We start from the raw sequence: 24,184 nt of genomic DNA on the forward strand, positions 1-24,184 counted from the left end.
ACGTTGTGGATATTAATGGTGGGCTTCACTCTTTACAAGGGCAGGGAGAGCACCAGTGTCATCAGACTCTCCTGAATGTTTACCTTTGCATAGAAAAAAAGCCTAAACATTTTTGAAAAACAACACGACCAAGTACCCATGCAATACTATCAAGAGTGCACTTTCCATTTTCAACATATGGCTCTTCATCACATTCAGAGGCCATTGATTATTCCATCCTATTGAGATTGTAGAGCAGCTTAGAATGTACCAATGGACATTTTGTACAAGAGAATGGTGCTATAACAAGATTGACAAAAACACACATAATTACAGTACAGAGACAGATGTCAGACATTAACCCGCTAGCTAGCCTACTTTATCTAAGGCCCCTAACCCCCACTACCATTTATGATGGATGCCCTTTCCTTATCACTGCACTTTACAAATCACCATTGCTAACACATTAACTTTCTTTCTGTACACACAGGCTAACTGCAAAGATAATGAACGTAATACCACAGCCATTACAGACTAGTATTATTTGCTAATAGCTTGGCGCCATATGGAACCGGGGATTCACCCATGTGGGTAATTCCCATCGTTGGACAAGCTGTCAATAAAAAAGTATTACATTTTCAGCAAGCATGGGGGGAGGGACAGGGAGGGGGCTGTGGATGCTGTATAATCCCTCAGGCTCTGGGATGAGTTCTCTGTGTCACTAATGTGGCCTGCCAGCCTGCCACATACAGTACAGACATGCCTCTGTACTTTGTGCAGGCAGTTGAGTTTGTAGCTACAGTAGCAGCCTAGCATGGGCTGTCTACAAAGTTCAGAAATGCAGAATGAGACAAATAGAAAGGTGAGTTGTTGTGGTGGCTGGTGGTCCAATCTGTGTTTCCTGGCCTAGAAAGACATTTTAAACTAGCTAATAAAACATGTTTCAAGCTCAAAAAAGGGAAAATACAGAGTAGCAACAGTGCTGTATTGTCCAACGATCCCCTTGGAGGATTCCTCTGTTGACAACCCTCTTGTTCGGTTGTTTGGGGGAGAACTTGAATCTGTGTGTATGCTAAATACACCACGATGCATTTGTGCATCTATAAGGCCTGCCATAAATCCTCCTTTTCTATGTGCCGGGATTTGTGAGAGTAATGGAACACTCCAACTTCCCTCTTCTCCCTCCTCATATCCCTCTGCCAGCYCTGCAGCCCAGCGGATAACCAAGCGTGGATTAAGAGTGACATTACAGTGAAGAGATGGCTGAGCTGAGAGTGAAGAAGGGTGAGTGCTGGTGTGTGTGTATATATGCTGGATGTGAGTGTGAGTGTGTGTGTTTAAGACTGATTAGACAGTACGGGTGTTGGTGAGAGGGGAGAGAGGATTAGAGAACCATCTCTGAGTTCTTTAGGTGCTGACACCACTCCACCTCGCCAAGGGCTCAATTTACTGAGGGATCAGACCAATTTATGATATAGTGGGATTATTATCAGTTCAATAGGGCAAATTCTTTATTAGGGTAACCCTTCAACTTGGGAATGTGGAAACTTGTGAGACATTTAGGGGTGCATGTACACCTCATTTCAGTATCATTGCACATTAGCCCACATTTGAACATATACTGTGATGTAGCTGGACTTATAGAAGAAGGAATATATGCAGCTATAAAATATAAGAGAAAGGAGAAGTATATAAATGTGTCCCTACAATTATGTGTCAACACTTCCCTCTCCAGTCATGATTTAATGCCTAAAGTGAACCAAACACTTTTAAAATTTTAGTACATTTTATGGACAGATTTGTAGAGCTTTTGAAACAAGAATATCTGCACCATCTACATTCTACACCAGTGAAAATATTATTTGATCTGAGATGTCGACATGATCATCTGCTGTATGTTAGTGTTATTCATATATTACTGAGGATGCTAATCTCTCCTCTCTCCATCATTTACAAGAACCTAACACCTCACAGGTTGACCGTGGCGTATAGCTTCTTTCAAAAGGCTCCAAATCCAATAAGGCGGCTGGCTATGTTTGAGTTTAAGTTTACCTGGTTTGTCAACATTCTTAAGCTGGCCCAGTGTATTGGCTCCCTTGTAATGCATTGTACTTCCTCCTCTGGCTGATACAGAGTAGTCCATCATTGAGCATGTGATTACACTCAAAATCAGGTTAGACGAAACAACAAAAAATGACAGAAGTCATGGTCCCCTTAGGTTTTTCTCAGCATATTGAGCAGGGCAATTTAATCTTGCTCTATCCTTCCAGAATCACTTTAAAACACCTAGGTTACAAACATATTCAATGTTCAACCAAAAAACATTTTATGGAGCCTTATGATGACCATAGGTCGGGATGAAGTATCAGATTATATCATAATGATGCCTGTCAATCAATCTCGAAAATAGCAGGCAAATGTTACATTTTCAAATAGATGTGCAAGATGTGGATGTTTGTGTGTGTTTGCCAAATGTTCAGACATTTTAACAGGATTACTGAGTAGTAGCAGGCTCTGGTAAAAGTGTAGGGTATCACACACGCACTCTATTCCCTCTTGTTGGATGTGCCCTAGACTAACCCTAACCCATTTTTCTCCCCAAATCTCCATCTGTCAAAATTGCAGTTCCCTCTGGTTGTCCCCCTGTCCCTTGGAGAATGCTGCTGATGGGCAGACCAGGAAGTGAAATCACCAGTGTGACTATTGTCATTTGAACTTTATACGGAATAACCTGTTGTGGACTATGCAAGTATTTTTGGAAGCTAGCTATTGATTTGTTTCTTACAGTAAGACATTTAATCAATAATACCTAATATGCACGAGTCAATATGAATGGCGCGTCTTTGTAGCGGAGAAATAGAATGCGCATGGCATGGGTCTGGAGTAGTTACCAGTATCTTGGACATTACTTTCAATGAATAGGCTAGCTAGCTACCGTAGCTGGCTAGGCTACGTTAGCTAGGCTGCGCTTTAAAATTAAAATAGCTAACGTTACTTTGGCACAACAAAAAAACATTTGTAAATAGACGTTGGGGTGTTAGCATTGAAACCTAGCGCTAGCTACTCATTGTTTCAGTGCTAGCTTGGCTTTCCGGGTAATTGTGCATGCTAGCTAGCTAACAATTCGTGTTTTCCCCCTCTATCTAGCTAACTAGCCATGGTGGTGGAGCAGAGAAGCTGGGTGCTGACTGGCGCCACTGTCGCCTTTGTCGCAGCGCTTTACCTGCCCTGCACGCAGAAGGCTGTCCCGGGTGGAGACTCAGGTAAAGCTTATGAACTTGTCAGGCAGCCAATCGTGTATGGTTTATGACGAGTGACTGACTGGTGGTGACGTCTCATCTACCGGTGATCTGACTAATAATACAGGTACTGTATGTAGTAGCATTGCCCATGTTAACGATACAACTTAATCACAGTATATCATGGTTTGTGAGCAAATAACTTTTGCATACACCTTTTCAGTGTGCATGCAGAAGTAGCTAATGTCAGCTCCATACTCTTTACATTCAAAATGTTCTCTACTTACCCATATATAACTTGTTACTCAGTTACATCCAAAAACGTTCATATTACATTCAGTGCACACTTTTCTGGTGGCAACATTCCAGTGCATTGAATCTTCTCATTATATGAGGTGCCTGGATACAGCTCTGTTCAGTGGCATTGGTGTTGAATAAGCCATCAAGTCCTTTGTTTTGGTTTGTACTGTACTGTCCATGGTGCTGAATGTTTGTTTTCATCCGTCCTACAGTAAACATCTATGCAGTTCTATAGGCCTATTTGATAACATTTGCAAATATTCTTCTATTTGTTTAGTATATCTTGTGCATACTCAGTCTCTTATAGATTGTCTCTTTAACCATCACAAACAAACAGTAAAATTGTATGTAGTTTTATAGGCCTACTTAACAAAATGTGAAATGCTTCCACTATTTGTGGTCAGAACATTGTTTTGTTTCTCTTGTGCTTCCTCTGTCTCTTCCTACCAGAGGAGATTATTTTGGCATGAAGTGAAGATTGGCAGTGCGTATTTATTTAGTGATAAAGTAAAATTGTCATTCAAATTATGACAATGAAGCGACAATGAACTGCATTTTAAAGTTGTTTAGTAATGTATTCAGCAGGTAGTGGTGTGTCTCTGCTTGCCTGCAGACTGAGACAGGGAATTACTCCAGTGTCAGGATTACTGATTCATAGATAATCATGGATGGGGGACTGTGACATTCACATCTGCCACAATACTTTTGTCAAGCTTTAGTGTCAAAAGTCTCCTCTCCTCCACCATTTGCATTGTTATGAACATAATGTGGGTATATTTCCTAAAGAGAAACAGCATTTCCTTCAAAAACCTCTCAATAAGAACAAGATCCAAATGTTTCTCTTTAAGAAAAACGGTTTTGTGTAGGCTAGTAGTTTACTAAGTTTAACATTCACTTTTGATGTACAGTAGTTACTAAAATAAGAAATGCCTCATTATATGCCTTGTTATTGCAGAGAGCAATGGTTAATTAGTGTAGGTAATATATAGTTTATATGTTGTTGCAGGGATAATTGCAGCTACTCTTGACCCATGGTAACAAATTTCCATACTAAATCCTCTTTTTATTATGATTTTTCACAACATTAATTTAATGCATTTCATGAAGTAATGGCCTGTGTAAGTAGGCTACAAACTGTGCTTAGATATATCATACCGGTATGTACACTACATGACAAAAAATATGTGGACACCTGCTCGTCAAACACCTTTCATGCTATACCAGCCTCCACTCTTCTGGGAAGGCTTTACACTAGATGTTGGAACATTGCTGCGGGTACTTGTTTCCATTCAGCCACAAGAAACATTAGTGATGTTAGGGACTAATGTTGGGTGATTAGGCCTGGCTCACAGTCAGCGTTACAATTCATCCCAAAGGTGTTCGATGGGGTTGAGGTCAGGGCTCTGTGCAGGCCAGTCAAGATCTTCGACACCGATCTCAACAAACCATTTCTGTATGGACCTCTCTTTGTGCATAGGAGCATTGTCATGCTGAAACAGGAAAGGGCCTTCCCCAAACTGTTGCCACAAAGTTGAAAGCACAGAATCGTCTAGAATGTCATTGTATGCTGGAACTAAGGGGTCTTGCCTGGACCATGAAAAATAGCCCCAGACCATTATTCCTCCTCCACCAAACTTTACAGTCGGCACTATGCATTGGGGCAGGTAGCTTTCTCCTGGCATCCTGCAAACCCAGATTCGTTCGTCGGACTGCCAGATGATGAAGCGGGATTTATCACTCCAGAGAATGCTATTCCACTGCTCAATAGTCCAATATTGGCGAGCTTTACACCACACTGCGCATGGTGATCTTAGGTTTGTGTGCGGCTGCTCGGCCATGGAAACCCATTTCATGAAGCCCCCGATGAACAGTTCTTGTACTGACGTGGCTTCCAGAGGCAGTTTGGAACTCTATAGTGAGTGTTTCAACTGAGGACAGATGCTTCAGCACTCGGCGGTCTCATTCTGTGAGCTTGTGTGGCCTACCACTTCGCGGCTGAGCTGTTGTTGCTCCTAGACATTTCCACTTCACAATAACAGCACTTACAGTTGACCGGGCAGCTCCAGCAGGGCAGAAATTTGACGAACTGACTTGATGGAAAGGTGCCACGTTGAAAGTCACAGAGCTCTTCAGTAAGGCCATTCTACTGCCAATGTTGTCTATGGAGGCTGTGTGCTCGATTTTATACACCTGTCAGCAACGGGTGTGGCTGAAAAAGTCAACGCCACTGATTTGAAGGGGTGTCCACATACTATTGTGGATATATAGTGTAGGTTCAGCTACAGTGAAAGTGGATTTGGGGGCATGAATGCTTTGCTCAGTAGGTTTGTGTTGTTCTGGCATACATTCTGCAAAGGGGAAATACATTGAAACTGCATTTTGCAAGATGGAACCATTTGAAAAGCCTGGGCCAGATATGGGGGAGTAGGGGAGAGTACAGGAGAAAAGCCCTGAGTAGCCCTGCTGGTTGTGATGCTGCCGAGCGGCCTGGGCCTTTGAAAAAACGTCCAGCCCCTTCTCCACAGCGTTTAGGGACGGTGCAGGATGCCCGCTCCTATAGTGCCAGCTGAACACCCTTTCCCAATTCTCCAGGTCTCCGTTTCCATGTTCTAATCTCTTTAGGTGTGATGCGCCCCAGAGAAGCTTGAGCACACCCTGCGGGAACGCTGTTGTCTAGGAATGTGGTGTGTGGAAGTGACAGGGATTATGGGAAGGCTGGTGTGGGTGCCTGTGCTCTGCTATAACAAAGACTCTTGGCGTCCACGCTGCTACCCTGTCGACTCATATATTTTCCCATTTTAGTAATGGGACAGCAGCACTGCTGCATCTCTGTGCCTCTGCCACTCTGATGTTGTGGCTCCATATTATTTAGAATTTTATGTTGGTGTGTAAAAGTGTACAATATGGAATATGTAGTGTGAAATGGAAGATGAGACAGAGTGATGAAAAATTATGACAGGTAGTTCTCATGCCAGGTGAAATGGACCAATGGAAACATTTGAGCTGTGCAATTGAAGAGGTTTCGGGTTTCATGGCCTATTAAACTGATAAGACTGAGGGTGCTTCATGCTCCAGAAACTCAAATGTGATGATGCAGTGTATCACAGAGGTTAAATGCAAATGAAATTATCCTGCAATGTTCTGTAATTTTGGTATTGCATCAAAACCCCAGTTCTTGCAATTCTACAGTAATTTTGTATGTTTATGTGCGTTACTGATATTTATAAAAATCATATTTCTCAACTGAAAAATGTATTTTAATTCAGTCAATATGGCCAAACATTAATTATAGCACAGAGCTAGAAGAACCATTTCCAACTATATAGCCTACCTTTATTGCAAATTGGCCACATTTAACACCATCAGTACAATTTATATAGACATATTTGCAAATACTCTTATACACAAATGTATCAGTCAAGTTATATTTCATACAAAACCTTGATGCAAAAATTACAATTCTCTTTTCTTAATAATCTGTTTTTATGTAGAAAAATAATGTCATTGAATTGTACCCCAGAGAAAACAATATCTGATTTATCTATATTCGGCCAGCAGAGGGTGCTGTGTAGGGCACACGCATTTATCAATTACATTTAATCTGAACAAAATTTCAATTTTCATGAGTGGGAGATGCAAACATTGGGTGAAAAATCTGTGTAATTGGAAACGCTTTGGATAGATTCTGGCACAAATGGGTTTGTGCCCAAAATGATCTGATGCATCCTGAAATAGCGTTTAGGGGGATGAATGCAGTTTATGCTGCACCCCACACAGAGGTAGAGACAGTCATAAACCTTGCAACCAGCTCCTGTGTCCTTAAGCTTACCTCATCATGCTCTCATTGTCACCAACACTGCCTCCATCTCTGTGTCCTCTCTGGACCAAAGGAGAGGCTGGGAGTGTGGGAACAGAGAGAAAAGGATGGAAAGACAAAAGAGAAGGGACCTGGTGCATGGGGAGGTTTGGAACAGGAGCGATACTCTCAGATCAGCCTACGTGTGTGCCTGTGTGGCGAAGCATTGGGGAGGAAGTGTTATGGTGCGTTTGTGTGTGTGTGGCGGAGATGGGAGTAGTTTTGCTGTGTGTGTGTGGGGAGGGGGGAGAATCGAGAGATGAAGAGAATGAGCGTGCCGCTTAGGAAATGTCACACTGGGAAGATTTGCAGGTTTTGATCCAGGCAAATTAATGCAAAACCCCAGTGCAAGTATTTGATTTGGGAAAACTTTGGAGCAGACTTGTCTCTTAATAATAATTATTGGGTTTACATTCATTTCCTCCCCTATTGTCTTCCACAGGAGAGCTGATCACCGCTGCTTGTGAGCTGGGGGTAAGCGTTAGCCGTATTGTTTAATCAATTCACTCATTAAGTCCTTTAAGCATTACGGAAGTTTAATTAAGCATGGGCAGAAAGCAGATTAATTTACTTTCAGTCCACAGGTTTTTCCCTTCTTTCTATACACTTATTTGACTAAGTTGGAAGTAGAGAATGCTATAATTTGCAACCCGTTTTTTAAATCCAATTAAAGTCAATGGTAAGGCGATGGCTTTCTTAGGCTCTGCCTTATGTACGGTATAAGGCTCATTATATATTTTTTGTGTGTGTATAAGCTGGGAAGAATGAACTAAATCGGGTTAATAGTTATAATAAGTTTTATTATTTAATAAAGTTTATTACGCTGCTATGATCCTTTTAGGGAGGCTGTGTCGGTGTCACTATGCCAGTAATCCTGCCGTTAGTGCTGCAGTCCGTGTGGCCTGCGTGTCAGGCCTCCCCAGTGTACGGAGGTCCTCCCTGGGCCCGGGTACGCCGGCCCTCCCCTCTGATCCCCTGAGCTCTGGAGCTCTCTCTCCCCACAGCTCCCAGTGGCCTTGGTGTCCCTCCGCTGTCCTTTAGCTCTTTAACTATGAGCCGGTCCATCTGGATTTGCCCCCACATCCCGTCTTTCCTACCTCCACCTCATGTTCACCTGTGTGGTGCTGTCTGACCCAACCATCTGTTTATCAAACTGGGATTTTTCACTGTCTCCCTTCACCCCTTCTTTTTCTTTCTCTCTATCTCTCTCGGGACTCCTCCCCTTTAACTGTGCGTTTTTACTGCCCACATTTCTTCTCCTTCTGTCTTTCCATTTGACCTCCCTTTGACCTCCCTAGCTTTAAAAGCTCCTCCAGTCTCTCCCCACTCTCCTCAGACCTAGCTGAGGCTGGTTGTTGTGGACATACCCAGGGATCCAGTGAGCCTCGGCCGTGTCCGTGATGATTGGTGGTGCAATCACTCTCTCACCTCTCAGTGGCGGCTCCATTTGAAGGGCTGCCCCTGCTCTACGGCTGACCCAGCCTTATCAGTGTCCGGGAAGGAGTCTGTGTGTAATGACTGAGCCCTTATCGGCCTGGAGGAGACTTAGCGGCTAATTGCAGTGATTGCTGGGATCCCCCGGGTGAGAGTGGCTGCGGCTCTGAGGTGATTTGGGGGGCTTGTGCACCACGTGCTGCAGCACGGACCCCAGAGAGTTGCCTTGTCCTTGGGAAGGGAGGAAGAGGAGGAGGAATGATTTGTGTAGAGAGACGAAAGAGGGTTGGGAGGCCCTCACATAGCAGAGTCAGTCAGTCAGCGGTCAGGTCACAGTAACAGTATGGCTGTCTAGGCCTGCCACTCCATCCCTTCACCTCCACCACCACTCCCCCTGGGACACTCAGGTACAGCACTGGTGGAATTGGGGCTAATTAAAATGACAGGCTTTCATTACCCTGCTACCACCTCTCCCTTTCATCCTGCCTCAGCACCGTGCCCCCACTCTGTATAGTTCCACCACACTTATTTAAACATTTCCCACTCCTCAAACTCTTTAGCCTGATATCCAGGGCCAGGAGTATTTCCTGAACGGGCCAGGAAATCTTCTACCTATACACTGATGTCCTCAGGATAGTGGGCTCCCTCCTGTTGCTCTCCTCATCATCCCTCCCCCGGTTACTGTCCTCTCTCTCTCTCTCTGTTGGTGCAGGTGGCTCACCCCCCGGGATACCCAGTCTTCACCCTCCTAGCCTGGCTGGCTCTGTCCCTGCTGCCCTATCTCTCCCTCTCTGTGTCTCCGGCCCACAGTGTCAACCTGCTGAGCAGCTTGCTGGGGGCCGGGGCCAGCGGGGCCCTCTGCTTCACTGTCTGCAGGTAAGACTACAGCACATCGCTAGGGCCAGGTGACTATCCTGGTCAGGTCACCTAGTCAGGAAAAACTCCAGGTCCTTCTTTCTAATTATAATCAACATGGTTAGTGTCTGCTGCATCCAATAGTGCTGTAATTCTGCTATTCTGCATTTTTGTCAATGATATAGATCAGTGGTTCCCAAACCTTTTATAGTCCCGTACCCCTTCAAACATTCAACCTCCAGCTGCCCCTCTAGCACCAGGGTCAGCTCACCCTCAAATGTAGTTTTTGCCGTCATTGACGGCCTGCCACACACACATTATACGATACATTTATTAAACATAATAATTAGTTTTTGTCACAACCCGGCTCGTGGGAAGTGACAGAGAGCTCTTATAGGACCAGGGCACAGATAATAATCTAATAATAATCAATAATTTTGCTCTTTACTTAGCCATCTTACATATAAAACCTTATTTGTTCTTCAAAATGTGTGAACAACTCACCACAGGTTAATGAGAAGGGTGTGCTTGAAAGGATGCACGTAACTCTGCAATGTTGGGTTGTATTGGAGCGTCTGTCTTTTTCCACACACAGTCTGTGCCTGTATTTACTTTTCATGCTAATGAGGGCCGAAAATCCACTCTCACATAGGCACGTGGTAGCAAAGGGCATCAGTGTCTTAACAGCGCGATTTGTCAAGGCAGGATACTCTGAGCGCAGCCCAATTCAAAAATCTGGCAGTGGCTTCTGATTTAAATTCAATTTTCACAGAACCGCTTGTTGCAATTTCAATGAGGCTCTCTTGTTCAGATATCGGTAAGTGGACTGGAGGCAGGGAATGAAAGGGATAACGAATCCAGTTGTTTGTGTCATCTCTTTCGGGAAAGTACCTGGGTATATTGCGCACCCAACTCACTCAGGTGCTACGCTATATCACATTTGACTTTGTCCATAAGCTTGAGTTCATTTGCGCACAGAAAATCATACAATGATGGAAAGACCTGTGTGTTGTCCTTGATAATGCAGACAGAGAAGAGCTCCAGCTTCTTAATCATAGCCTGAATTTTGTCCCGCACATTGAAAGTAGTTGTGGAGAGTCCCTGTAATCCTAGATTCAGATCATTCATGCGAGAAAAAACATCACCCAGATAGATAGGCCAGTCGTGTGAGAAACTCGTCATCATGCAAGCGGTCAGACAAGTGAGAAATATGGTCAGTAAAGAAAACTTTAAGCTCGTCTCTCAATACAAAAAACGTGCCAATACTTTGCCCCTTGATAACCAGCGCACTTCTGTATGTTGTAAAAGCTTCACATGGTCGCTGCCCATATCATTGCATAGTGCAGAAAATACACAAAAGTTCAGGGGCCTTGCTTTAACAAAGTTAACCATTTTCACTGTAGTGTCCAAAACGTATTTCAAGCTGTCAGGCATTCCCTTGGCAGCAAGAGTCTCTCAGTGGATGCTACAGTGTACCCAAGTGGCATCGGGAGGAACTGCTTGCACGCGCATTACCACTCCACTATGTCTCCCTGTCATGGTTTTTGCACCATCATTACAGATACCAACACATCTTGACCACCAAAGTCCATTTGATGTCACAAAGCTGTCCAGTGCTTTAAAAATATCCTCTCCAATTGTCCTGGTTTCCAGTGGTTTGCAGAAGAGGATGTCTTCCTTAATTGACCCCCATAAACGTGACGGACATATACCAGGAGCTGTGCTAGGCCGGCCACGTCTGTTGACTCATCCAGTTGTAACGCATATAATTCACTGGCTTGTATGCGAAGCAGTAATTGTTTTAAAACATCTCCTGCCATGTCACTGATCCGTCGTGAAACAGTGTTGTTTGATGAAGGCATTGCCTGTATAGTTTTTTGGGCCTTTCCCCCCAGCATTGTCCCAGCCATATCTGCGGCAGCAGGAAGAATTAAGTCCTCCACAATAGTATGGGACTTGCCTGTCCTAGCCACTCGATAGCTCACCATATAAGACACTTCTAGCCCCTTCTTATTAATGGTATCTGTTGCTTTTATACATGTCTTACTACTCGAAAGTCATCTTAAATTTTCCTCAAACTCCCGTGGCTTATTTTTCAAATCGTCATGTTTTGTTTCTAAATGTCTGCGCAATAGTGAAATGGACATCGAGTTGTGAGACAGTACTTTTGCACATATAACACACTGTGGCTTAGGAAAGGCACTACTCTCAATATAATTGAACCCCAAATCAATGTAGTTCTCATCATATTTGCGCCTCTTCGATGATCCAACGTCCCTCATTCTCATTCGTCTCAGATTCACAACTGTCAGTGTCCATGCTAGCTGGGCTAACAATGAATTACTGATGCTAGCATTGGATGTGCTCGTGGAAGCAGAAAAACTTGTGTCATCGACAGGTGCAAGTGTAGTACCGCTGGTAGTAGCAGTATTACCAGTAGAGCTGGTATGTGTCTCTATGGACACGGGCCTTACTTTTTTTAACCATTTATCAATTTTCGAGAAAATGGAACGAGCAGCAGCTACGTTTGGCTACATATACGGACCCTTAGTGGAATTCCCGTGAGGGAGTAACGGTTAATCACACTTGGTCCTCAATACCAACAAGACCAAAGAGATGTGCATAGACTTCAGGAAGCGTACAACACCTACCTCTGCAACATCTATCAGAGGTCAGAACATAGAAATTGTAGAGGAATATAAATATCTGGGTGTCTTTTTGGACAGTAAGCTTCAGTGGAGTAAATGTACAGACCAGATCTACAAAAAGAGCCAACAGAGACTGTACTTTCTAAAAAAGTTGGGTTCTTTTAATATAGACTGTACTATATTGACTCTGTTTTACAAATCCTTTATTGAGAGTATTTTAACTTTTTGTATTGTTTGTTGGTTTGGCAATGCCACTGTCAGTCAGASAAACATGCTGAGAAGGYTTATTACCACKGCAAGCAAGGTACTTGGAGTCAAACAGACAGGCCTGGATGAGATTTTTAAGGTCAGGGCCCTCCGTAAGGCTCACAAAATCATTTTAGACCCAAGTCACCCCCTGTATCTGGACTTTGAATTACTCCCCTCTGGGCGCAGGTATAGGGCACCCCTCAGCAGGAAAAATAGAACGAGACAATCATTTGTGCCAGGTGTGATATCCCTCTTAAATAGCTCGGGCAAATGTTCCCATTGACCCCGTAAGGCCAGCAGGCTAGTCTTTGTTTTAAATGTTTTATTTCTTATTTCTTACTATTATTTTTTTTTTTATTGGTGCGTGACTGTTATTGAAAGTTGTATTGTCAATCTTGTTTTGTATTTAACGCCACTTTAAATGTGTACATAACACTGCAACAAAATTTCCCTATGGGGACAATAAAGTAAGTAAGTAAGTAAGTAATGTGATTGGATGTTAATTATTTGGCTAGGTTACCTGTATTTGACATTGTGTTGTTATTTCACTGAACACTATATGGTTTCATTTTATTTTTGGCAGTGAAACAAGGCTACTCAGGCGAGGAAAAAAACCTCACCCAAAGGTTGGAAAATATAAATGGACTGTTTGAAAATGTGATTAAAAATATATATATATACTTTTTTTTATTAAAAAAAAAAGTGAATCACATTTTTATTTGGCGTACCCCCTGACGGCATTGCCCGTACCCCTATTTGGGAATACCTGATATAGATAATAACTAAATGGATAATTACTAAATGAGCCAACAAATGGGTTTTTAGCACAAAATGTAAACTCTTCATAGCACAATTTTGTAATCCCTGAACATTTTCCAACTGACGTTTGCATCTTGCTGCTTGGTGAAAGGACTGGTGATATTTTTGGGTCGTTTCTGACTGGCAGTGGTGTTCCTGATCCCCCTGTTCTGTATTCAGAGCGGAGTCCCACCACACTCCTCCCCCACAAACACAACCAGCCTGTTTACCCATAGCCTACCCGTTGTGTGTGTGTGTGTCACACAGTCACAGCCCCCTCCAAGTGCCTGACACCTCCCATCACCCAGCATGCTCCCAATTCTGACATGGCACGATTTCTAATCTCCCCCTTCTGCACTCCTGGGTCTAAAAGGGACAGGATCTTCCCTCCCTCCCTCCAATCAGGACCTCAGACTGTTAGGCACTGTGTCTCTGTACATTCCCATGCCACCCTGCATACGGCCCTCATCCTGCAGCTCTGCCTGCCTGCCTGCTGACCCCATCATGTAAGGAGTCTTTTCCCCCCTCTCTCTCTTTGTGTGCTTTTATCTCACACTGTCGCCTGGCCTATCTTACATCGACCGTTTGCTGATTTTGGTAGTTTCCTACATGTTTGCTCTATGCACCATTGGTGGCAGCTTAATTTCAGACGTTTTCCCCATTTACATGGCCCATTTATGCATGCAGTGCTATGCTATTTTGAGTATGTACTGTGCACCGTGTTAGATTTACCATTCCAACAAATTAATTGTGGCGTATGTTAAAAACTGTGCCATTTGTAGCACAGATACAGAACCAGCAAGCTGTTTTGGGCCGGAGAAAGCAGGTGATACAGGGCTGGTAAAGGGAGTGTCACTGCTCCCATGTGGGCTGCAGTGGGCTGGGTCCATTTCCTGTGTGCTTGGCTGGTGGTGGCAGGTGGGCTGAAGGGGGTCAGGGTACAGGGTCAGCCCTGCTGGAGCAGGACAGGGGCTGGGGAGGAAGTGCTCTCTCCATGTGGACTGGCCCTCAGCCCGGACTGACTGACTTCAGCCTCACTCTCAGCCCCTGTCCTGCCTCTCCTCCTCTCTTCAGAGGTGACTCATAACCTGAAACCGGCTGGCCTCCCAAGAGAGGACAGAGGAGAGGAAAATCCTTATTATTTCTTTCCACTCTCACTCACTCCAAAAATCCCAGTATGTTAGTGGCTAGCCAGAGCTTAGTGAAATGGTGCGATTGATAGTTTATGAAACAAATTCCAAAACGCAGTTGAGTCCATATCGGAGACAGAGACCGAGAGAATGAGAACCACAGAGGGAACAACTACTCTCTAGCTGTTCCCTCTGTGGATTGTTGCTCTGTGGATCTCATTCTCTCGGTCTCTGTCTCCGATATGGACTCAACTGCGTTTTGGAATTTGTTTCATAAACGATCAATCGCACCATTTCACTAAGCTCTGGCTAGCCACTAACATACTGAGATTTTGGAGACAGCATCTATGCATGCTGTCTGAAGATATTTGGACCACAACACATGGAAAGTGCTGCCCTGTTTGTAATCTCTAAGGATTTAGATCAAATTTTGGATTATAATTAAACTAAGTGAAAAGTCATTATGAGGACCCCCCTAATGGGCTGATGGGCACTGAGGACTTCAGCCAGAGCACCCAGTCATATCCTCTAAGCTTTTAAGTATGAATGTATAATTTACGCTTTTCAATTTGAAAAATAAGCATAAAGGTTTTAGTCATTATCTGTCTGGAGCATGATTTGGGTTGAGGCTGTGGCTGGAGTTCAGCTGGCAGACTTGGTATGGTACTGATAGGGCTTGAGGGGGCAAGGGGGGTAGATGGTTTCCGGAATGGTCGCTGGGGGCACTGGGTGCTTCGCCCGTGCCCGGTAGGGTGGCAGAGATGACATGCCACGCCCCTGTGGGGGTCCCTCCGGCCAGACCTGGCCCTCAGACTAAATGCCAAGACTGACCAGTCTGCACTCCCTCCTGCTCAGCCCTCTCAGGAACATTTTAGCTAATCTCACTAAGTTGAACTATAGTAATATCTATTCTATGTCTGTGATTGACATTTCCCCTGGTTTGTATGCAATCTCCATATAACTTTTGTTTGTATCACAGCAGTATTTTGAGAGTGGTTATGCAAGTGGTTGCACCAGAGGAATAGTCCGTTTCAAATGCGTAGGGACTTATTGCATTGAAGTTATTACATGATATCAAACTTTGATTTTTTTATGGACTTGAAGGCAGTTCCTCCAAAACAGTCAATTGCAAGACCTTGAAATTTGTCTGTAATATTCCCAACATAGCAAGCCTTTGATGTATCAATTTAAATTAGTCGGACAGATTGCTGTTTTTTAATGTGGTGGAATGTAAATTGATAGACTTGGAAGCCATTTCTCCCTAAACTGCAAGTTGCGTAAGTGTAAAATGTAGCACTTAGCTTCCCTTTGATTTGTCAATTACAGCGCACTTGGCTTAATCACATGGTTTGATGGCCAAATTGCCCGTCTCCTATGTTATCACACCAGGACTAAACAAGCCTTTAAGGATGGTGGCCATAATGATAATAATTAGTAAATCAAATGTTTTTTGTCACATGCTTCATAAACAACAGGTGTAGACTAACAGTGAAATGCATACTTATGGGCCCTTCCCACAATGCAGAGAGAAAAATAGAAAAACAATAACACAAGGAATAAATAAATACACAATGAGTAACGATAACTTGGCTATATACACGGGGTACCAGTACCGAGTGGATGTGCAGGGGTATGATTGTACTTGAAACTTCCTAGGAATAATATATGACCCTATCAGTCCTACAAAAGTCCTCTATACAGTGAGTCTCAGGAGGACTTTAAGAACGTGTGTACCCTGTGAAAGAGGATAATCCAGAGAGCTCAGTATTTGGTGCTCCCTCATTTCACAGTTTATCTACTAAAGCTCCTCTGAATCTGTGCTACCTGAGAGGAATCTCTCTCACGCCGTTCCTATAGTAATCCTGAGACCAGAGACAGACGGAGTACACTGACACAGCCAGTGGAACGCTAAAACAACAAAAACACTGTCACCACCAACATCCAACAATCAGCACTTTTGACACGTCGTGTGATCGTACGATTACATAACAACAGGATTCGTGAGGCGCACCAAATATGCCCCATCCCAAAGGCGCACCGGCGAGACACTCACCTGCCAAGAGCGGGCCTATGTGGACCAGCTGATATGTCAGTGGACCGCAGGGCGGGCGGTGTGCCAGACCATGCCTAGTGCCCAGTGCTGTGGCCCAGGCTCCTTATAGGGCCTCCACCATATGGCCCTGATGGTGCTCCCCCTCCCTACTCCCCGCTGCTGCTCACTCAGGTGGCTTGTTTTTCCACTGGGCTGGGGGTGCTGGAGGGACATGTGTGGCGGGGTCATCACTGGATCAGTGTGTGTGTGTGTGTGTGTGTAGTTTTATAGGGATGAATGGGGTGGGGGGAAACAGCTGAGCATCCCCCTTTCTCCATCCGCTACCCCCCTGCCGGTGGCCAGGCAGCCCCTCCCTTTCACATCTGTTGTGGTCAGGTAGAATCTACATCAAGGCACTCAGTGTTCAGAGCCATACTTCTCTCAACCATAGATTGAAGAGTGTAGTTGTATTGGTATTGTTTAAAAGCTCCTATGTTTGGACCTTTGCCCTGTCTGTATGATATCCTACTGTGTCCTAGGACATGAGGCCTCCCTGCTCCTCTCACCCCCCATCCTCAGCATGACCAATGGTTCCCCCTAGGATTCATCCTGTAATACAGTTAAACAGATGTTTAATGAAGATGTTATTTCCTCATTACAGGCAGTGGGATGGGGATAGGGGGGGGTATGAGGGGGGTAGATAGACAGCATAACAAAGTACCAGTTTAATATTCCGCTCGCCTGTGGCCCTGAGATTGTGTCTGCCTCGGACGTAAATTTTACATCCCTCACCCACCACAGGCAGTCTTAATAAGGCACCAGGCTAGTAGACGGATCAGACTCGGCAATTACAATTCAGTCAGAATTAGTTAATGGAATCTATAGAGTAACATTTATATATCAGTGGTGGCTGCCTAATGACTTTGTTGAAATAGCTGCAGCAGCAGCATAAAAATGGCTTTCTGTGAATCACATAAGCACAGGATTTCTGTAATTTGTTTTTTTCTGTTTTGTGTAATTTTTGTGTGTTGGGCTAGAGATTAAGATGGCATTCTGGGAGAAATTGTCATGTCAGTGGCTGCATTGTTTGAGCGGGATTGTGGTGATTAATTTTGCATGTACTCGGGAGCGTTGGGGCGGGCGGGTGCTCTCCTGGAGGAGGGGTGACTGAGGCATGCTCCACTCTCTGGTCATGATTTACCACTCCTCTTCTCTACTATCTGCTGCTGTGGTTGCTGCTTCTGCCTGATTGGGGAATTTAAACAGGAATGTGTGCACATTTAGGAAGGTCCGTTTGCTAGCTGCTGGAAGGCTAGGTATTATGAATAAATTCATAACATTTTTATAATGATATATGTAGCACCCATAATATCATGTGTATGATCTACTTGTGTAATATATGCTTTATAGTAGATAGTTAAATTGTTACCTCTATTTTACCTAGCTTGGCCCAAAAACAGGGTTGCATGTCTGTTTCCCAAATGTGATGCAACAGAGCAGTTAGCCAGAAACACTGTCATATTATCTAAAGATCCTCAGTGTTCAGCCCACTGTCCTGTCCTGGCCACATCTAAACCCTGGGGTGCCAGTGTTACTGAGCCAAGGCTAGCTGGAACCCTCTGTTACACCAGACCAGGCCAGGCCAGGCCAGGGCACCACTTCATGGGCTTCATCCTAGCCTCTTCAGGAATGTGTGGTTCTTTTCCAGCCATGTCTCTCCCAAAGCGCCACTCACGGAGTGAGAGAACAGTGGAGGGCTGATCTGTGATGGCATGGCTGTGGCATTATATGTGACAGTCCATCCCCTGGTCTGGCCCTTTGTGTTGCCTCATTCCCTACACATTCACTACAGACAGGCTGCTGGTGGCCCTTTGTGTTGCCTCATTCCCTACACATTCACTACAGACAGACTGCTGGTGGCCCTTTGTGTTGCCTCATTTCCTACACATTCACTACAGACAGGCTGCTGGTGGCCCTTTGTGTTGCCTCATTCCCTACACATTCACTACAGAAGGCTGCTGGTGGCCCTTTGTGTTGCCTCATTCCCTACACATTCACTACAGACAGGCTGCTGGTGGCCCTTTGTGTTGCCTCATTCCCTACACATTCACTACAGACAGGCTGCTGGTGGCCCTTTGTGTTGCCTCATTCCCTACACATTCACTACAGACAGGCTGCTGGTGGCCCTTTGTGTTGCCTCATTCCCTACACATTCACTACAGACAGCTGCTGGTGGCCCTTTGTGTTGCCTCATTCCCTACACATTCACTACAACAGGCTGCTGGTGGCCCTTTGTGTTGCCTCATTCCCTACACATTCACTACAGACAGACTGCTGGTGGCCCTTTGTGTTGCCTCATTCCCTACACATTCACTACAGACAGACTGCTGGTGGCCCTTTGTGTTGCCTCATTCCCTACACATTCACTACAGACAGGCTGCTGGTGGCCCTTTGTGTTGCGTTATTGAGGCCAGCCCAGACAAGCGCAAGGCAGGCAGGTGTTTGGTGCTGGGCTTCAGTGCAGTGCTGGCAAGCCTCTGGCCCATGTTTAGGAACTGAGGGGGTAAATGAGGTAGGTTTTGCTTTGACTCTTCAAAGTGACATTGGCAAGCTATTTGTGTCCTACTGTCTGTCCCCGTAGAGGCACTGGGAACTATATCTGTGTTGGTTTGAGGACATGGATTGTGGACATGGAGTATTTGTGGTATTTGTGTTTACCTTGAATGTATTTTTTCTTCTTCTGCTTACTGACCTACAGTTATTACTCTATTTAGGATATTTCTAATTTAGAGCATGAACTGTTGTACGATTTTGGTAGATGTATTTTACTTCAGTAAGAGCTTGATGATTATTGTTCAAATTTCCAGGATTCTTTCCTCTTAAATGGTCTATATGTTTCTTTAGCAGGGCAATGATCTCCCAATATCTTCATGAAATACATAGAATTTCTGTACAGCATTTCTGTTTAGAATTCCTTTGTCATCCAGTGAATTACCCCAGTGATGAGACTGAGACATTCTGGCACACGGGATCAGTTCAGGGTAAAATAGCCTCACTGAGAACATATTATTCTCCTGCCATGTCTCAACCAGACAGCTATTGTCAGTGAGCCACAATATTACAGCACAGCAGCATCCTGCAGCACACTGAGCTTTGATAACAGGAAACATGGTCACAATGGTGTCATATTCTCTCCCAATTCATCTCCCTACCATGGGAGCAGCTAGCCCCATCCCCAGCCCAGAGAATGAGCCACGGAGAGGCTGACTGGGACCCAGGTGGTCCTCTGCAGACAGACAGGTAATTTAAACCTGAGAGTACACACATCACTGGGTTGTTACACACTGACAGGCCCTAGGAGAGAGATGTGTCAGTCTCTCAGAAGGAATAAAGGGCCAGGGGACAGGAATGTGGTTGTGTGTATGTGGGAATGTGCTTGTCAGGCAGGTCTGTAGAAGCCAAAGCAAGCCTGGTGTAATATCCACATTACTTCCAGGGACCCCCACTACTGCGCAGCACCCTGCTCTACCTCAAAACCAGCCCCCCTGCTAAGCGTGTGGGCTGGGGTTAATTGCCGCGCAGGGGGGTAGAATTGAGGGTGCGGGGAGTCCCTGCCCTTCAACAAAAGTCCCCATCTGCCCCCCACCCCTTCCTCCTACCCTTCAAGTTACAACTAATTCCTGGATCGGTGCAGTGAGAAAGACGCTGCTATCTCTTACTGAGACTGACCCCCCCACTCCCACTCCCACCACTAGACACCCCACACTCCAATCCTGCATCACATAGAACACAGAGCAAAAAGACTGGCAGAAAGGAGAGGGAAAAAATGAAGGAAAAAAGTCGTCAGCAAGCAATACTTTTTTTTACTCTCCTCCCTCTCCTTTTTTTTCTGATTTACGGCGCTTTCCTCAGAAAGCTCCATTGTTCCCCTAGCCTAAGTCTCATCAGGCCTTTTGTGGCTGACTATCACAGCGGCAGGCAGAGAGCTGGAAATGTATAAATGGTATCATGCCTTGTGATTAATGGCGGTACTTATGAGTCAGGTCTGATAACGGGCCTGCTCTCTACTCAATTTCAGATACCGTTAATGGAATCTGTCTTCTGCGATTGTAATGTGAGAGCGCCTAATTTGCTATGGAGCTTGAAGCTGTCACCGGCAAGGGATTGTGGGGTCATAAGGGACCTGGCAGCCGTTTGGCCTGCAGCTTGTATCTGCCGTGCTGAATAGAGCAGCTCTCTGCCTGTCAGTTAGCTGATAGGCTGATGAGGACTCTAAGCCACTCCACACAATGGCGGAAAGGGCCATACTGCCTGACTTCCTTAATTGTGGAGCCCGCTCATATTTCAGAGCCAGCGTGCCGGGGACTAGGCGGCTTTTTTTCTTCCTCTTTCTCCCCCACAACTTTTTCCTCAGTTTTCTTCATTTCATCCTCATACTCTCACCCCCCCCACTCACACATCTTTTTACTATTTTTCTTTTCTTCCCCTTCTCCTCCTCATCATTTGTTGTCCCTCTTCCTCTCCCTCTGTCTCTCTTTCTAGTAAGTGGTGGGTCTTAGTATATGACGGATTATCCCAACTTTGCTTCAGTTACGACTCAAGAGATGAAGGCAGGAGAGGAAGCAGGGGGAAACTTTTGTGCACACGTTATTGAAGTAAAGGACCATATCTCCCATAATGGTTATTTATGTCAGGCTGCTCTGGTGCTGCTGGAGAGGACGGTTGAAGGATAGGTATGGGAATGGCCTAGATTTTAGATAGTACCTATAGCTACGCAAATATACGATTTATTGCAATGACAAGTACTCCATAATTAACAAAAATGTGCCAATGATTTTTTGAGCAATCATATGGTCAATCCTAAATATGATTTTCAGATCTAGCTTTGGGATAATTACTCATGCCCACATTGCCCGGAGCTGCTCATACCTATGATTGAACAGTTACTCTACAATTAAAAACGGGGAAAAATGCTATGATTTCTTGAGCAGTTAAATTTGTGTGTTAACCCCTGTGCCTCACCCTCTTCCCTCTACTCTAGACTGGCAGGCTCAGGGCCGGGGGCGGTGCTGGCTGGGGGCGTGTTTGCTGTGTCCAGGCTCAGCTGGCAGTGGTCGGTGGTGGCTGAGGTCTTCTCCCTCAACAACCTCTTTGTTGGGCTCCTCTTCTCCCTGACTACCAGCTTCCACTGTGCTGACAGTGCCCCCCAGAGGAGGAAGGTAACCCAGCCCTCGGCACACACTCCCTCCACAGCTTCCACCCTCACACGGGACAGAACATGCATATCAGCCACATCTCCCAGACCAGATAGACTGTTCCATGGTGATATCACAACTGTCTGCCTCAGGAAACTTTACCGTACAACCTATAGAAATATGGTTTCATGTTTCGTCATTTGATTTATATATTTTTTTCAATGACAGAAATGCTATATATAATATGAGGAATTAAGTCTCCTCTTGTTATTGTCAGGTTTCCCATTGGGGGGCGCTGTGCTGTGGCCTGGGTCTGTGTAACCAGCACACTCTGGTGTTGTACGTGGTGGTCATCATTCCCTGGGTCCTGCTCCAACTCTACTCTCACAGAGTAAGTTTAACGACAAGCTCTTCTCCATCTGAGTGGCCATAGAGACGTAACACAACCAGGTAGAAGAACTGGCCCATCTGAAAGGATGCTGAATAGATGTTTATTGTGTGATTGTGTCAGGAGCTGTCTGTCTGTGGGCTGATGTCTCTGGGACTGTGTTTCCTGGGGGGTCTACTGCCCTACGTCTACCTGCCTATCTCCTCCTACCTGAACACAGCTCGCTGGAGCTGGGGAGACCAGACTTCCCTCTCAGGCCTCTTTACTCACCTACTGAGGACTGAATACGGCACCTTCAGCCTGGTACATACTTCTATACATGTAACTGTACCAACGTACATTATCTTTGAGCTTGACCACAAACTCTAGTGTGGGACGTGTAGTGGTGATTGATGTGGTTGTTTCTTTAATATGTGACCCTAGGCCAAGGCAGAAGGTACCGGGAACCTCACCATGATGCTAAAGTGAGTATGCCCATCTTTATTAGAATAGTCATTCACTTTATTTTACACATGAAGTCATTGCTATAGCATGAATTGTTCTGGTGTCTTGCTTTTAAATGTTGTGCATTTGAAGGTCATTCATTGGATGATGTGATCTGTAGAAGTGACAGAGTGGGTTTTCTCATGGTTTTGGCTCTAGACAGACCGGTTTAAACATCACACAAAAACCCATCAGTTCTGTTCTGAAGGAGGGAGCCCATCCATCGCCAGCACTGGTGCCCGTCTCTCCTCTCTCTCCAGCTTTTGTTCTTCCCTCTCTCCCATCAAAGCAGAACTGAACCTGCTTAGAGGGCCAAATCCCTGTGTTCTGTTTCTCCAGCAGTTTGAAATGATCACTCTGCTCTGGTGTTTAAGCGTGACAAGCTGTGATGACAGACACTGCAATATAGCGGAGAGATTTGTTTTCCTCCAACAACCCCCTCCATCTCCCCCCTCCGTCATCCAACTTCTGTAATTGTCTATGGCTGACGACGGTGGGAGTATGCTGTCTTAAGACCCCCACCACAGCCCCCGTCTGGCCCCCGCCCCTTCCATCACCCTGCTGGTTGATGGACAAGCACACCTTCAAGACAAGGGAGAGAGCAAGCATGGACAAGCATGTCACATCGGGGATGAAACTCCGCTAGACAAGCTGACACACAAAACACACACACACTCACACTCTCTCTCTCTCTTCTCTCTCTCATATAGAGACTCAATAAGCCATCAAATAGAGATGGGTATTAAATAAGATGCTCGTGGAAAGTGTCTCTGTGACTGACAGGCACTCTACAGGGTTGAGTAGAGGACACATCATTGGTGTCTATCGCTCGAATGGAAGGTGGGGACTGGGGTGCATAGAGTCAACAGAGTTAGTCTGTTTGACGAGGGGGGGGGGGGCACAGTTACTGGTGTATTCCATCTGATGAGGAGGAAATGAGAGGACATCAGTAATTGGTTGTCCTTCAGTTTGATGGAGGTTAGAGGGATGCGGCCATCAGAGGTTTTGTTGTGTGTGTCAGGGCTCAGCTGGACATGTATGGCTGACCTGTCCCTCCCTGTGCTGGTCCTGGCTGGACTTGGCCTGTTCCTCGTCTCCTGGGACAGGTAAGGAAACACCTGGCAGACCAAGCCTTGCCTCAGGGCAATTATTAGCATTGGGATGTAAATTTGAATCCCTTGATTTAGATATGTTACATTACATTACGAATGGACAATATCATATGAATTGGAGGACATATAGTATTCATACTTCTTTCTCTGAGACCAGGCTGCTTGTTGCATGTAAGAGAATTTAAGATGCTGGTTGGGAGAACTAATGACCAAAGGTTAAGAGAATTTAACGCAAAAGGTTAGGAGAATTAGGTTAAGGTTAGGGGGAAGGGTTTAGCTAAAATGCTACAGTTGTCCCTTGATGCCACTTGAACATGCAACCTTCGGATTACTAGAGGGTTGCGGTATACACCCAACCTTCCTCCTGACCAACCTGTCTTAAAAAAACCAGAACCTTTATTCAATTTGTAACGTAACATGTCATACTTTAATAGAGGTACAAACATTTATGTAAAATAGCAAACGTCTGAATTATGAGTTAGTCTG

At 45.0% G+C, this 24,184-nt stretch overlaps 1 protein-coding gene across 2 annotated transcripts in view; it reads left to right on the forward strand.

Annotated features, from left to right (window-relative positions):
- The first annotated feature begins 2,569 nt into the window (after window positions 1-2,569).
- Window positions 2,570-24,184, forward strand: part of LOC111969014 (protein O-mannosyl-transferase TMEM260) — a 36,136-nt gene continuing 14,521 nt past the window's right edge. Inside the window, exons 1-8 of one of the 2 annotated variants that reach the window (XM_070445172.1) lie at window positions 2,573-2,765; window positions 3,127-3,242; window positions 7,817-7,848; window positions 9,521-9,684; window positions 21,562-21,739; window positions 21,993-22,106; window positions 22,227-22,406; window positions 22,527-22,567. In XM_070445172.1, coding sequence (XP_070301273.1) covers window positions 3,137-3,242; window positions 7,817-7,848; window positions 9,521-9,684; window positions 21,562-21,739; window positions 21,993-22,106; window positions 22,227-22,406; window positions 22,527-22,567 — 815 coding nt within the window. In that variant the 5' untranslated portion in view covers window positions 2,573-2,765; window positions 3,127-3,136. Of the gene's footprint in view, window positions 2,766-3,126; window positions 3,243-7,816; window positions 7,849-9,520; window positions 9,685-21,561; window positions 21,740-21,992; window positions 22,107-22,226; window positions 22,407-22,526; window positions 22,568-24,184 lie in introns of both variants that reach the window. The other variant, XM_070445174.1, reaches the window with a different exon arrangement.

The sequence above is a fragment of the Salvelinus sp. IW2-2015 genome, linkage group LG9 (genome assembly GCF_002910315.2).
Source record: "Salvelinus sp. IW2-2015 linkage group LG9, ASM291031v2, whole genome shotgun sequence".
NCBI lineage: Eukaryota > Metazoa > Chordata > Actinopteri > Salmoniformes > Salmonidae > Salvelinus > Salvelinus sp. IW2-2015.